The 14,980-nt window shown below is 30.0% G+C and overlaps 1 protein-coding gene across 1 annotated transcript; it reads right to left on the bottom strand.

The window, feature by feature from the left end:
• Positions 1-12,209: 12,209 nt before the first annotated feature.
• Positions 12,210-13,359, bottom strand: LOC100247951 (ethylene-responsive transcription factor ERF026). The gene has a single exon (XM_002276148.4). The coding sequence runs from the start codon at positions 13,159-13,161 to the stop codon at positions 12,601-12,603; it is 561 nt and encodes a 186-aa protein (XP_002276184.1). The 5' UTR covers positions 13,162-13,359; the 3' UTR covers positions 12,210-12,600.
• Positions 13,360-14,980: the final 1,621 nt, after the last annotated feature.

Below are 14,980 nucleotides of genomic sequence, written 5' to 3'. Positions count from 1 at the left end.
ATAGATCGGAAGAAAAAGAAAAAAAAAAGTTAGAAATGAGTAATACTTCATAGGGAATAGAAAAGGGAAAAAAAATACACAAAAAAATTGAAATTCACACTCACTTGTGCCTATGTAAGGGTTAAAGGTATTTTATGGATTAATGAAAGATAATATCCTTCATCTTAATTTTCATACTTTGTTTGAGTCTTGAGCTTAAATATACATGATATATGGACCAAATGTTAATTTTTGGGCCCAGATGGGCCCAAAACACAATTCTCCCTTATATATATATTAGTTTTAATATATTATTTTTTAAATGATTATATATATTTTTCGAATTCTAAATTATTTTTAAAATTTCTTAAAATTTATTAATAAATTCAATATAAAGTGTCACTTGATTTAGTATAAATATTATATTGTGAAGAGGAAAAGAAAATGATATAACGTTGAATTTTATTTATTTATTTTTAATGATTTATTTATTTTATATATATATATATATATATATATATATATATATATTAAATGATGAAAATAATTTTTATTTATTTTCCAAAAATTGTTCTTTATCTTAAATCAGATGGTCGACTAGCAACCTCTTAATTTTAATATTTTATTTTATAACATGACTCACATTTTGTAAGTTCTAAAATAATTATTTTATTTGAAAATTCATAGGAAATCGGAAAAAATATAATTATTTTATTTGAAAACTCATAGGCCCATTTTGGATGGGGTTTAACTCGGTCAAGTTGTAGTCGAACATACGTGATCACAGACGTGTCGTATGATGTGACTTTGTAAGTGGGTTAGACATGGGCTCATACTGGGCTGATCTGTACCACAAAATGCCAGCCCAAAGTCACAAGAAACGGAGCTACTTGATCTTAAACCTTGGACTCTTCCTCAGCCCAGTAGAGATTAGCCTGTGACACAAGGTTCCTATTGGGCCACCAATTAAAAGCCCTACACATTACCAAAATGTTGTGCATCTCCAATGCTTTTGTTGATTTTTAAAAATCATGAAGGGAAAGGAGGGGAAAAAAAAAAGTGTAAAAAACAAAGAGATACAATTTGTGGAATGTGCTTGGTTCCTAAGCATATGGGTTCAAATGCCTTGTTCAATTCTTGAATTTAGCTATTGGGGAACTATGACAAAAACATAAAATATTTACTAAGGGTCTGTATCGCCAAGTTTAAAAAAAAAAAAAACTTGTTTTTTAAACCTATTTTTTTACTCTTTAACTTAAAAACAAGTTTAAAAAAAATGGTCAAACAGGTCATGTTTTCATTTTATTTTCAAAAATTGATGGAAACAACTTTTATTTGTTATTTAAAAATTGTTTTTTATTTTGCTTTGTTTTAAAATTTTGTTTTCATATAACAATTGTCGAACAATGTTATAAAATTTTAAAAATAGATTTTTGTTTTTAAAAACAGAAGACTATTTTTAAATTACACAACCAAATAAGTTCTTAGGTTGTGTTTGGTTTCAAAATATTTTCTATATTTGTTTTTTTTTATAATAGTTGCCATTTTTTTTTTCTTGAAATTATATTTAATTGAAAAATGAAAAATAATTTTAAAAATCAAACCATTAAACCATTTTTGTTGGTAGAGTGCTTGTGTGTGGGATTGTTTTCCCACATTGGAAAGTGATAAAGCACTTAGTGGGTTTATATACTAACCCACCTCCCTTAGCCTCATGGGCTTGTGGAGAGGTGTGAGAGAGTCGAGGGAGCCCTAACTTATCTCCCTCGTGTTCACGTGAGTCCAATTTGGTTTAAATTTTTTTGTTGAATAGAAAAAGTAAAGGTTATCTTATATTTATGCAAAAATATGTTTAACAAATAAATTTATTAATCAAGATTAATCAAAGTAAATATTAGTTAAAATTAATGTAAATAAGTTAATTTGATAATTGAGAATAAATTTAATTCAACTTTATCAAACAACTTTAATACTTCAAGTGAAAATTAAATAGTAAGTTTCAAATCAACAACTTCAAAATAATTTAACTTAAAAAATAACTTCAATTATCAACAAAATAAATCTGAAATTTTACCAAACTCTATTTTAGGGTTTAGACTTAAACCTTGGTTGGATAAACCTATTCCTTGGCATGATTAAAGCTGGACTTGGGCTTGACTTAGGGTCAAACTTAGACTGTAATTATACCTGGGCTTGGGCTTAGACCATACCTAGACCAATGCTTAACCTTGGACCTTGGTTGGAGTTAGGCCTGGAGTTTATCTTAATTTAGGCTTGGGCCTGGACGTTAGGTGGAGTTAAATAACATTGACCACGAATGTGAATGTGAATGTTTGATCTCATATTGAAGATGTTTTGAAATTGAACCTCAAATATTAAAATTTGTTCTTCAAACCTTCAACCTTATTTTTCGAATCTTTGAAAGCTTGAAGAGCTTCTTAAAAAAGGAGTAATAAACTAGCATTAGACTATAAACATTTTTCAACAAACTTGTGAAAAAATATCAAACGTGTTAAAAAAATTTGACACATCTAATTTCACGATTAAAGAAGACTAAATTATAATTTTTTTGACAAAAAAAAAAAATAAAGTTTAAAAAATGAATAACTTTTTGAAAGGGATATATTCAAATTAAGTTAATTATGGATTAATGAAAAAAAATCAAATCAGATCAAATGCTCATAATTAATTTAATATATGGCAAATTAATAGTCATCATGTGATATAAGTTTTCTACAAAATAAAATTATTCTTAAAAAAATTAAATAATTTAAATTATTAATTATGTCTTCCTTAAATTTAAATTTTATTTTATTTACCTAAATTCAAAAAATATATTTGTGTGTATGAGATAAATAGTAAAATTATGACTCATTATATATTAATTTTAATTTATTATTTTTTAAATGATTATATATATTTTTTGAGTTCTAAATTATTTTAAAAAATTCTTAAAACTTATTAATAAATTCAATACAAAGTGTTACTTGATTTGAAGTTCATTATAAAAATATAATTATATACTAAAAAAAATCATAGAGTCAATATGAATTTTTTAAAAAAAAGTTAAAGTAATTCCGAAAAATATATATAATTTAAAGAAATATTATCTTTTAAGATTTGTAATATAAATATTATATTGTGAATGGGAAAAGAGAATGATATAATGTTGAATTTTATTTCTTTATTTTTCATGATTTTAAATTTTTTTGATATTTTTCTTTTGTTTAAAGAAAATGATGAAAATAATTTTTATTTATTTTCTAAAAATTGTTAGATAAATCAGATGGTCGACTAGCAGCCTCCTAATTTTAATATTTTATTTTATAACACTGACTCATATTTTGTAAGTTCTAAAATAATTATTTTATTTGAAAATTCATAGGAAATCGGAAAAAATATAATTATTTTATTTGAAAACTCATAGGCCAATTTTGGATGAGGTTTAACTCAGCCAAGTTGTAGTCAAACATACGTGATCACAGACGTGTCGTATGATGTGACTGTGTAAGTGGGTTAGACATGGGCTCATACTGGGCTGATTCTGTACCACAAAATGCCAGCCCAGAGTCACAAGAAACTGAGCTACTGGATCTTAAACCTTGGACTCTTCTTCAGCCCAATAGAGATTAGCCTGTGACACAAGGTTCCTCTTGGGCCACCAATTTAAAGCCCTACACATTACCAAAATGTTGTGCATCTCCTATACTTTTGTTGATTTTTAAAAATCATGAAGGAAAGGAGGGGAAAAAAAAGTGTAAAAAACAAAGCGATACAATTTGTGGAACGTGCTTGGTTCCTAAGCATATGGATTCAAATGCCTTGTTCCATTCTTTTTCAATTCTTGAATTTAGCTATTGAGGAACTATGACAAAAACATAAAATATTTATTAAGGGTCTGTATTTTTACGTTTTTTTTTCTTAAATTTGTTTTTAAAAACTATTTTTTATTCTTTAACTTAAAAATAAGTCATGTTTTCATTTTATTTTCAAAAATTGATGGAAACAACTTTTCTTTGTTATGTAAAAATTGTTTTTTTTTATTTTATATATTTTACTTTGTTTTCAAAATTTGTTTTGATATACCAATGGTCGAACAATGTTATAAAATTTTAAAAATAGTTTTTATTTTTAAAAACAGAAAAATATTTTTAAATCATATGGTCAAATAGACTCTTAGGTTGTGTTTTGTTTCAAAATATTTTCTAGTTTTTATTTTCTATGTTTGTTTTTTTTATAATAGTTGCCATTTTCTCTCTCTTGAAATTATATTTAATTGAAAAATGAAAAATAAGTTTAAAAATCAAACCATTAAACCATTTTTGTTGGTAGAGTGCTTGTGTGTGTCATTGGAAAGTGATAAAGCACTTGGTGGGTTTATTTTTTTAGTTAAAAGTAAATTTATTGTTTCAAAAAATAATAATTTTAAGTCAAAATAGTTTACTTATTCGTTCTCTTAAATGTTTTTTTACCTTATATGTCTATGATTAGTAAAAGTAATACACAATCATTACTCCATTCATAACTCATTTTCTATAATAAATATTTTTTAGTTATCTTATATTTATGCAAAAATACCTTTAACAAATAAATTTATTAATTTAGATTAATTAAAGTAAATATTAGTTAAAATTAATGGGACGTAAATATGTTAATTTGATAATTAAGAATAAATTTAAGTAAACTTTACCAAACAACTTTAATGTTTCAAATGAAAATTAAGCAGTAAGTTTTAAATCATACACTTCAAAATAATTTAACTTAAAAATAACTTCAGTCATTAAAAAATAAATCTTAAATTTTACCAAACATCTTTTTAGGTTTAGACTTAAACCTTGGTTGGATGAACCTATTCCTTGGCATGATTAAGGCTGGACTTGGGCTTGACTTAGGGTCAAACTTAGACTGTAATTGTACCTGGGCTTGGGCTTAGACCATACCTAGACCAATGCTTAACCTTGGACCTTGGTTGGAGTTAGGCCTGGAGTTTATCTTAATTTAGGCTTGGGCCTGAACCTTAGGTGGAGTTAAATAACATTGACCACGAATGTGAATGTTTGATCTCATATTGAAGATGTTTTGAAATTGAACCTCAAATATTAAAATTTGTTCTTCAAACCTTCAACTTTATTCTTCGAATCTTTGAAAACTTGAAGAGCTTCTTAAAAATGGAGTAATAAACTAGCATTAGACTACAAACATTCTTCAACAAACTTGTGAAAAAAATATGAAATGTGTTAAAAAAATTTGACATATCTAATTTCAGGATTAAAGAAGACTAAATTAGATTTTTTTTTGACAAAAAAAAATCAAGTTTAAAAAATGAATAACTTTTTGAAAGGATATATTCAAATTAATTTAATTGTGGATTAATGAAAAAAAAATCAAATTATATCAAATGCACATAATTAATTTAATATATCACAAATTAATAGTCATCATGCTATATAAGTTTTCTACAAAATAAAATCATATGCAACAAGTTGTCTTCCATTTTAAAAAAATAAATATTTTGATAATTAAAAGATAATTATTAGAATGAATAAAAAGTGATAAATTTGATAATTAAAAAAGTAATTATTAAATCTTTTTAATTAAAAAAATTAAAAACTACTGTCTTTCAAATCTTCTTAAATATTATTATAGTTAAAAAATAATATTTAAAAGAGTTCTGACTTCCGATATGGTCTTTCAAATCTCCATTAATATTAAATTTAATTAAAGAATTATACATCTCAGGAACTAGAAACAATGTAAATAGAAAGTTTTTAATCTCCATCAATTTCTTCATATATATATATATATATATATTTTTTTTTTGACGTGTCAATATCTTCAAAACATGTAGTAGAAATGAGATCATGTTGCTAAAGCCCTTAATCAATTATTATTCAAGTCAAGGCTAAGCCCAATTCACACTAAATCTCAGGTAATGTCAAAGCCCAAATCACAAGAAGGCCCAAAATTCAAGTCACAAGCCTTAAGTTATCCTGACGTCAAAATCAAGCCGATATTCAAAGGACACCAAGATATAAGACGAAAATCAAGTCAAAACTCTAAACTATATTAAAACATGACTTAAAAACCTTAAGTCATTTAAGATCAAATTTGTTCAAAGCTTTTGATTAACAATTAAGAAAAAAAAAATTGGAGGATAAAATAGATATTATACCCATATCATTATTTAAATCAATAAAAACTCGATTTGTTGACACATAATTATTTTTTTAAAGAAAAATTTGTGTGTATAGCATGAAAGACGATAGAATTAAGCCTTATCAAATCAAATTAAATCTAAAAGGGAAGAGCAAAAATTATATTAGCCTTGATGAAAATTTTGCTCTAGAGATGACAAACTTTTGAAATCAAAAAGTCATTTGAATCAGAGGGGATAATTTTTGAAATGTCAAAAATGAGCTTTCCGACGCCACCAATAAATACAGGTGTCATCTTTTTAATGTGAGAACACCTGGAAAAATAAGAAGATAAGCCCTCAAAAGGTTTACCTAGAAAAGAAGCTTTATAAGAAAGGACTGAATTTTTTCAAATATTTTTCATCAACTTAGGATATTATCAAATCACAACTGTGATTCTCTACAGTTCAAAGCTGAAGTTCAAGATAAAAAAAAAAAAAAAAATTCTGATTCTTTGGAATGATATAAAAAAGTTCTTCCAAAGATTCAATTAAGAACAAATCCTTCCACTCTTTAATACATGCTCTTTCATCGAATCAAAATCAGAAAGTCGGTTGAATATAGCAAAAGTATGTTCATTTGTAAACAATACATGTTAGAATTGGGTTTGAGTACTCAAATGGGCTAACTCGACTTGATCCAACAAAATGAAAAATTAAAGAATGGATTTTTGGAGTTAAAACTATCTAAAAACTATCACTATATATAATAAAAAAGAAATTCTCTCTCTCCTTCTCTAAAAAAAAAGATTGAAATGAATAGATTTACATAGAAAAAGTTCCCTCTCATGAATTTATTTATTTATTTTCCATGAAAACAAAGATCAAGACATTTATGTAAACAAAGTGGTTCTCAATCTTTATAATTCTATTTTGGGACATAAAATTTATCAATAAAACAATTAATATGGATTTTGGGTATTTCAAAAAGAAATTTGACAACTTATTTCATATTTATTGAAATTAATAAAATTAATTAATTTCGTTTGTTATTTTTATTGTTGACTTAATTTCCATCAAGGTATTTATAACTTTAAAATAATCTTACAAGTAAAACAATTTTGCGTGAGGTATACACTTCAAATGACAATGATAAAAAGTCAAATGTTTAAGTGTAATCAATTTGTGATTATGCTTAAACCAAACAGTAGTTTAATGATTAGCACCCACAAAGAAAATAATAATAATCTCTTATATATATATAGAGATAGTTAATAAACCAAAAGAACACAATGATTTGGATCATTGGGGAAAACCCCTTTGGTGGACCAGAGGTTAACAAAAAGAAAATCATGTGTCAGCCCACTTCTTCAGAGATGTTTTGAACTTTTGAGAAGCAACCCATTCAAAATTACATGCACCCCTCCACTGTAAGTATGATCAAACCTTGCCTTAAACAAACATTTTCTTTTACTTAGGGTTGCTGATGGGGTTCTTAAAGTGGAGGGTTTCCAATAAATGAATGTGGGTTTGTATGATAATGTTTGTCAGTAGGCATCCTCTTTTGGAAAGGGGGGGAAGATTGATGATAATTGTGTCTCTTTTTATTGAAAAGATTGCACAAGACACTTCTCTGGACTCCAAAAAGCAGGACTGGTCAAATCCACTTCTTCCTAATTTTAAATGATTTCTTTGGATTGATTCAACAGGCCTAAAAGACATGGAAACATGGCAAGTTGATTCTACAAAAATATGGGTGGAAAAATATTTCACAAATATAACATTATTTGAGGAGAAATTGGAACCTATTAGGCAAGGATGAGCATGATTTTTTTTTCAATTAAATAGTTAATAAGTTTAAATTTTAAAGCAACACTTTTAAAAAATAAAAATGAAATTTGCAATACTTTTTAAAAATATCTTTCAAAATTATATTTTTTTAATGTGACATATTATAAAAAAAAAAAGCTACAAAAACATATTTCCTTTTTAATTATATTCAAATAATAATTAAAAACATCTACCAACCCAACAAAAAAAGTTATTTAGAGTATTACTCAATTACTTAATACTTATTACTTAATAACTTAAGTTGATTTTAAGTGAAATTATTTGTAAGTTGTGAACATAAAACTTATTACTTATATTTTTTATTTAATAAAATTAATTTTAAATGTTTTTTAAATTATTAATTAACATATTTATCATTATTAATTTTAACTAATATTTATCTTTATCGATTTCAACTCACATTTATTTTTATTAATTTTAATTAAAAAAACTTTTATAAATAATTTGTATTTAAAGTATTGTAAATATATAAAATAATCATGAAATATTTATAAAAAAATTTATTAAGGAGGTAGAATTATAATATTAAGATATACTCTTACCGGTATGAATAAAAAAGATTTAAAATTAAAAATAATTTTAAATTATAACATTACGATTATTTTATTAAATACATATAGTTTCCTTAATGACTTAAATTAAGTCATATTAAGCTATTAAATTATTTTATCAAATACGCACTAAAAGTCATGGTCTAGAAGTAACTTTCAAATCACCCTAAATTATAATTTATAATTAAACATTTTCTTTTTCTTTTGTTTCTTCATGGACCACCCTAGCTAGGAACATCTGGAAAATGCAAATTCAACGTTTTAGGACCCACTTTAGGAGTAGTCTACATTGTCTTCTGCCGAAAAAAAGTTGGGAAAAATAAAATCATTTTATATTCAACAAAATGGTACTGAAATTATAGTCTTGACTCTTGACCGTTCATTATTAATATTCCGTGGGCAAAAAAAAGGATTAGCCGTAATGATTCAAGCTCAAACATAATTAGGAAAATGGATCTGTAACTTGTTCTACAACCAAAGTATTCAAATGGCATGATGATGATGATAGCGACTTCCGCGTTCAGAACATCTAATTCAAGGAAAATGAAAAAGGGCACGTTCCAAATGCAGTTGCTGAGCCTTTGGACTTTGCAAAGGGGCCTTTCGTTCATGGTCGACCAGTGAATCTGTAGCCTACGCAAAAGAAGTGAGAGAAAGAAACGGAGCTATCACCAACCTGTAATATCGAGGCAGTGAAAGGAAAAGGAGGCAGTGTCGGCCATGTTTGTATTCTCTCAGTCAAAGTGTCATTCAAAATTGCGGCTGCTAATTTCCCTCCAAAGATTCTTTTTGCAGACGCAGCCCCACAACACCTCTTGTCTTTCTGATTTCATCATGGATGATAAAAGGCCCTCAGCACCTTTCCGATGCCCTCATTGCCCATCTCTATTCTACCCACTCGTTTTCTTCCCATCTTCCTCTCTCTTTCTCTCACAGTGCTCTCATCTGGTTGGTTGCAGAGAAGAAGTGGGAAAAGATTACAAGCTTTCCAGGATCATGCACTGACTTTGTGGACCCATCGAATTAAAATGTAATGCCAATAAACGAAAGGACGTCTACCCAAGATTGTAATGGTGGAAGGAGGCCGGTGTTTGTTTGTTTTTGTTTTGTTTTTTTCTCATTTCACTTAATTCTAAATAAATCTGAATGTGATTAACTAATTTGGTTGTTTATTTATTTTTATTAATTTTAAATCTATTTATTTTAATTTAAAATTTAATAATTTGAAAATAATAGTACAATTCGATTTAAGGGTTTCATTAAATTGATGATTGTTAGTTTAATGTGATTAAATTTTGAAGAATTGTAATATATTCATTTTTATAAAATTTAGTGCTCCTTGTTTTCATTTTTGAGTATAAGTGTATAACAAAGTTAACATGGAAAAGAGAAAGGAAAAAGAAGTGATTTTTTCATTAAGATAAAAATAAAATATTTTGGTCATTTCTATAAAGAGAAAATTATATTAAAAAAAGATAAATTAAAAACCAAATAACTTCAAAGATATTTTAAATTTTAATTTTTAAAAGCAACTTCTTTTAAGACTAATTAAAATAATAATAATTCTAAGAGGGTGTTTGTTATTTTAGCTTTATAACAATTTAATTTAGGATTTTAAATTAGTTATTATTTTACTTTTTTACAATTTGTTATAAAAAAAATTTTGAATATAAAAAGTTAAAATATTTAATTTTTTTAAATAAAAAAAATAACATATTGATTTTTTTTACTTTTTAATATTTAATAAAAATAAAATATTATAAAAACAAACTACCTAATACATAATATAACTCAATACTATTTAATTTTAAATTTAATTTAGAATTAAGTGAAAAAACAAACCTCACCTAAATCCACAAATTTAAAAGACTTTTGAACAAAGACTTGCTCCAACAACTATCACAATGTAGTTTATTTAGTTAAGCCAACCTTAACTTTTTCTACACATAAGGGAAAGATAAAGAAATCAAGAATGTAGAAAATAATGAAGATAAAAACAAGTTTTGATTACAATATATCCTTTTTTTTTTCTTTTTAATATTTCCTCAACTCTATTCTCTTTTCAAGTAGACAATGAGAGGTAGTTGAAATGTGGTAGAGGAAAAAATCTTAATGTTCTTATTTGGTTAGACCCAAAAAATATTATAGAAAAAGGAAATTATAGAAAGATTTACATTGTGAGGCATGAATGGAGCTTCAATGTGGTCAATTCTAAGGTTGATGGTGTGAATAAGCTTTGATTGGGTCGTGCATCTAGTTAATTTTATGTACATATAGTAGAATATGAGGGTGGATTTTTTGTCTATAAAAAGTACATGTCATATGGCCCGCAAGATATGGTAATAGATGCTTGTCTCCTTAAAAATGAGGTCAAATCTCCTATAAGAGGATACGGCAACACTAAAAACTAGATTGGTTTGAAACGTAAAGGGTTCAATTCTTTTTAGCTTTAGGTTTTGTGGGCCAATTATCCAATAACATGCTCAGATTATGGCTCTTTTTCTATTGTATAATTGATTAATTTTGACAAAAAAAAAATGGCGGTGGATGTGTCAACGAATCATTCAAGGTAGGCTTTGGAGATAGGTCTTCGCCTTTTGGTCACTGCACACCATTGTGTACTTTTTGGGGGGACATTGTGGTAGAAAGGACTCAAACCCCACATTAGAGAAAATATATGATATTGGATCTCATCAAATCCCTTTTTTCCTTCTTCGAAAGTTCACACCAACCACAGAATTTAATTTTGAATTATATGAATGCAGGTGACATTCTCTTTTGCATGGGGAGTTCGGGTGTAATAATATATATGGTAATTTTTTAGCCATTTTTTTGATTGTCTTCCCTTTGCTAAAACCTATAAAGTACTTTCACTCCTAAAAGCAGTTCTCAACTCTTCTGGCTAAAACAGTACCAGTGTCAAAAGAGCTTTTTTTTTATTTTTCTTTGGCGGGAGAATTTTCAAATGGGTATCTCAAAAAAAAAATGATCATGGAACATGGTAAAAGAAGTTGCAAATGAGGCCCAAGGTGACTAATCATGAGACAGGACTCAGCTTCACCAGGTCTTCACCTAACAATGGAGAGGGAGTACATGAATAGTTGGAACTGTACAATCAAGTAATATTTTATGTATTTTCAGAACCCAGTTGTTTTCTTGAATTCAATCTATCATCGCATTGACAATGTTTTAGCATCTGGGACCCATGAAGATTTGACTCAGAGGTCTCAAATTCCGGACGAATGCAAGATTTCAGCAAGACTACTCGTAGCAAAAATGTCATTGGGGACAAGCATCATGAGTCCTGTTACCTTGCTTAAAATGCTCAAGTTTTTTAGTTCAGAATCTTCATCGGCTCACTACTAAATTGGTTTACTCAATTAAAGAAAGCCAGAATTACTTACAGCAAGCTCTCTCTCTCTCTCTTTCTCTCTTCTTTTTATTATATGTTCTACAGAGGATCTTCCTCCTTTTTATTATATGATCCACTGAGGAGAAATTAAAGGGCTACCAGAAGCTCCTCTACCATGGCTGGTCTCTCTCACCTTATTATATGATCCACTAGCTAGGGAGAAATTAAAGAGATAGCAGAAGCTCCTATATCAGGTCTATCTCTCTCATTCATTATATGATCCACTCGGATGAAATTAAAGAGATACCAGAAACTCAGCTACCAAGTATTATGGAGGGCACATGGCACATACACCCAATCTGATTGCATTCTACAAGAGAAGAGAAAATCAAGGGTACATTACATTCAATAAAAATAGGAAAAAAAATAAAAACCCCTTAAGCATACATGGCAAAATTCTACAACGCTAGCTGCAACCTTGTTCATGCACTCATAGGTTTTCAAAACCCAACATGTTGGGAAAAAAAGAAACTCTACCAAAACCCTAGCTATCATCTTCTTTCTTGTTCTTACCCCTTCTTTTGCTTTCAAAAATCACAATGCATGATTCACTGACATAGCATTAGTACATGCTGCCGGCTCCAAGCTAGTTGTATTTCTATGGTTTGTGTTTCATATTTTTTCTTTTTTCTTTTTGGTAGTTTTTTGTGATTGGGTGATTAAGGAGAGCTTTGTTAAAAATAGCTCCACAGACTATCTCCATCATAATTCTCCGGCGTGTAGGGAGAGGATGGCACGTTTATTCTTGGCGGAGTCACCAGCATTCCCTCCGCCATATCCACCAGCAAATTAGGCATATCAAATAATGCCTCCTCGTCCACAAATTCTCCCTCGGACGTAGTATTAGTATTAGTATGAACATCGAACCTCCCATCATCTTCACGCCTGCTGTGTGCTGCAGAGCCATCGTCTGTCTGCGCTTTCTTCAACGCAGCAGCAGCAGCTGCTGCACTACGAATATCTGATGGTGACCCTGATGCCGGAACCGGGTACGAGTGAACAAAGTCCGGGAAGTTGAGAACCGCCTCTGTCCCTTTTAAGGCTAAGGCGGCAACATCATAGGCAGCAGCAGCCATCTCAGCGGTCGGAAACGTCCCAAGCCATATCCGCGTAGTCTTACGTGGCTCCCTGATCTCAGACACCCATTTGCCACTCCGACTCCTGATTCCCCTATACATTGGGTGTCTCCCAGGGGAGGGCTGTTTGGCTGAGCCCCCGGCGGAGGCGGACGCCATATCGTGGTGGTATCCGGAGTTGGAATTTTTTTTTTCTTTTCTTTTTTGGGTTTTTGGTTTTGGCACGTGTGGATGGAGATTGGAGAAGATAGGCTGGACAAGGTTAGTCTACTTGGCGCATGTCATGTAGCATGACTATGAGCCATATATTATAGAGTGTGGGGTTTATGAAGGATAGAAGTATTTATCACTATTGACTCTAGCATTCAGGGGTTATGTTAAGGTTTGTATTTAAGGGAGAATATGGGTTGATAAAAAGTAAAAGCGTGGGCAATTCGCGGAATGAATGTGATATTTGCCAAGGGTTTTTGGGCTGGTATTTGATAGTGAGTGCACACGCTTTAGCCCCCATTAGCCCTCAAGCTAGCAATTAGCTGTTGTCTACACTGCAGCCATGGTGCAATCAGCTCGAGCCCTTCCCACTGAATTCCTTTGGAAATTCACTATTACACTCATCCAATGGGCCAGTGCTACATAAACCCTGGCTGGTACGTTAGAGTTCGTGATAAGTACTAGATTTTGAGAAAATTAACTGGTGGGGTTGGAGGAAAGGGTTGGTGAGAGCCAGACTTTATTCTTATTGGACGTGATCAGATTCGAGACCAGGAAAATCAGTGTGGGGAAGGTAGATGAGACCAGTAGTACTGGTTAAGCATAAGCTCCACCACAATTTGGCTGCGAAATTAAATAATGGGCATTGATCATTTAAATAGTTCACGCAGTATGGGGGAGTTGGTGGTTTAGGGTCAAAGATTTTTTTTTTTCTTTTTTCCCTCTTTTTTGCTGATCTTTGTGCCTAGCTAAAAAGCCTAGATATGTCCCAGTACTAGAACCTTTCTCTAAGTTCGTTTTGGTTTTAATTTTTTCATTCCATCATGTCTGGTAAGCATCCATTCCAATTTGTCATGCTCAAACACTTTTTCTGTGACCCAGTTTGGCTGCCAAGAAAAGGAAATTAGTTCCAGCTTGGTGGCCTAGAACACACACTAAGCAGAGAACAAACAAACTCCGATATGACCAATCCATAAATTCATTTTCTTGTGTCCGTTAGTTTTATACCTAAAATTAGCTAGGAGCATTTGATTAGGAAAAGGTTGGGTTACAGGTACTGCAGCACTTCAATATATATTAATTCCAAAACAACAATATTGTAAGCGAAATATGCCACAAACCACATGTTGCCATGTTGCTTTATACACATCCTGCTGTTCCTGATGTTTGCTCAAGACCGCGTTTCGAAGCTTGTATCCAAATCACAAAAGGAAACTAACCACAAAAACAAACCCAGAAAAGGAGGTTTTTTCAGATATGGATGTTTACAGTCAAAGCTTTGTATTTGGCTAGGTGGGTGGACGAGTTGAACCAACAACGTGGCCTATTCCATACATGGCCAAGAGCCCACTTGGTACCACGAGTCAGTGTCATATATATATATATGACTCATTTTTGATGTGCACATGAATTGAATCATCACTTGTAAAATCTAAGAATCCTTAACCAAAGTGTTTGCCAAGGCTTTATGGGTTGGAGAACTTTATAATGGTCGGGCCATGAAAGCAGCCTTTCATTTTTAAGATTGATGTGAGGTTTTTGCGAAACTATCAAATGTATCCGTAACTTTCTTTTCCGCTCCACATCTGCATGGAATCATATGTTATAGGAAAATTGGGGATGGAAAATTTTCATGTGACGCGTTGAGTTGATTAAAGCCAGCATTGATGCTCATCAATTATTCCAAGGGGAAATATCCCTGAAATTCGGTGTTTACAAAAGTTGTACCCAATTTGGAAGGTGCTGAGCTGAGGTCGACATTAGTGGA

This window comes from Vitis vinifera, chromosome 2 (assembly GCF_030704535.1).
Source record: "Vitis vinifera cultivar Pinot Noir 40024 chromosome 2, ASM3070453v1".
Taxonomy (NCBI): domain Eukaryota; kingdom Viridiplantae; phylum Streptophyta; class Magnoliopsida; order Vitales; family Vitaceae; genus Vitis; species Vitis vinifera.
The sequence above is the reverse complement of the archived record's forward strand: the minus strand, read 5'-3'. Positions and strand labels throughout refer to the sequence as shown.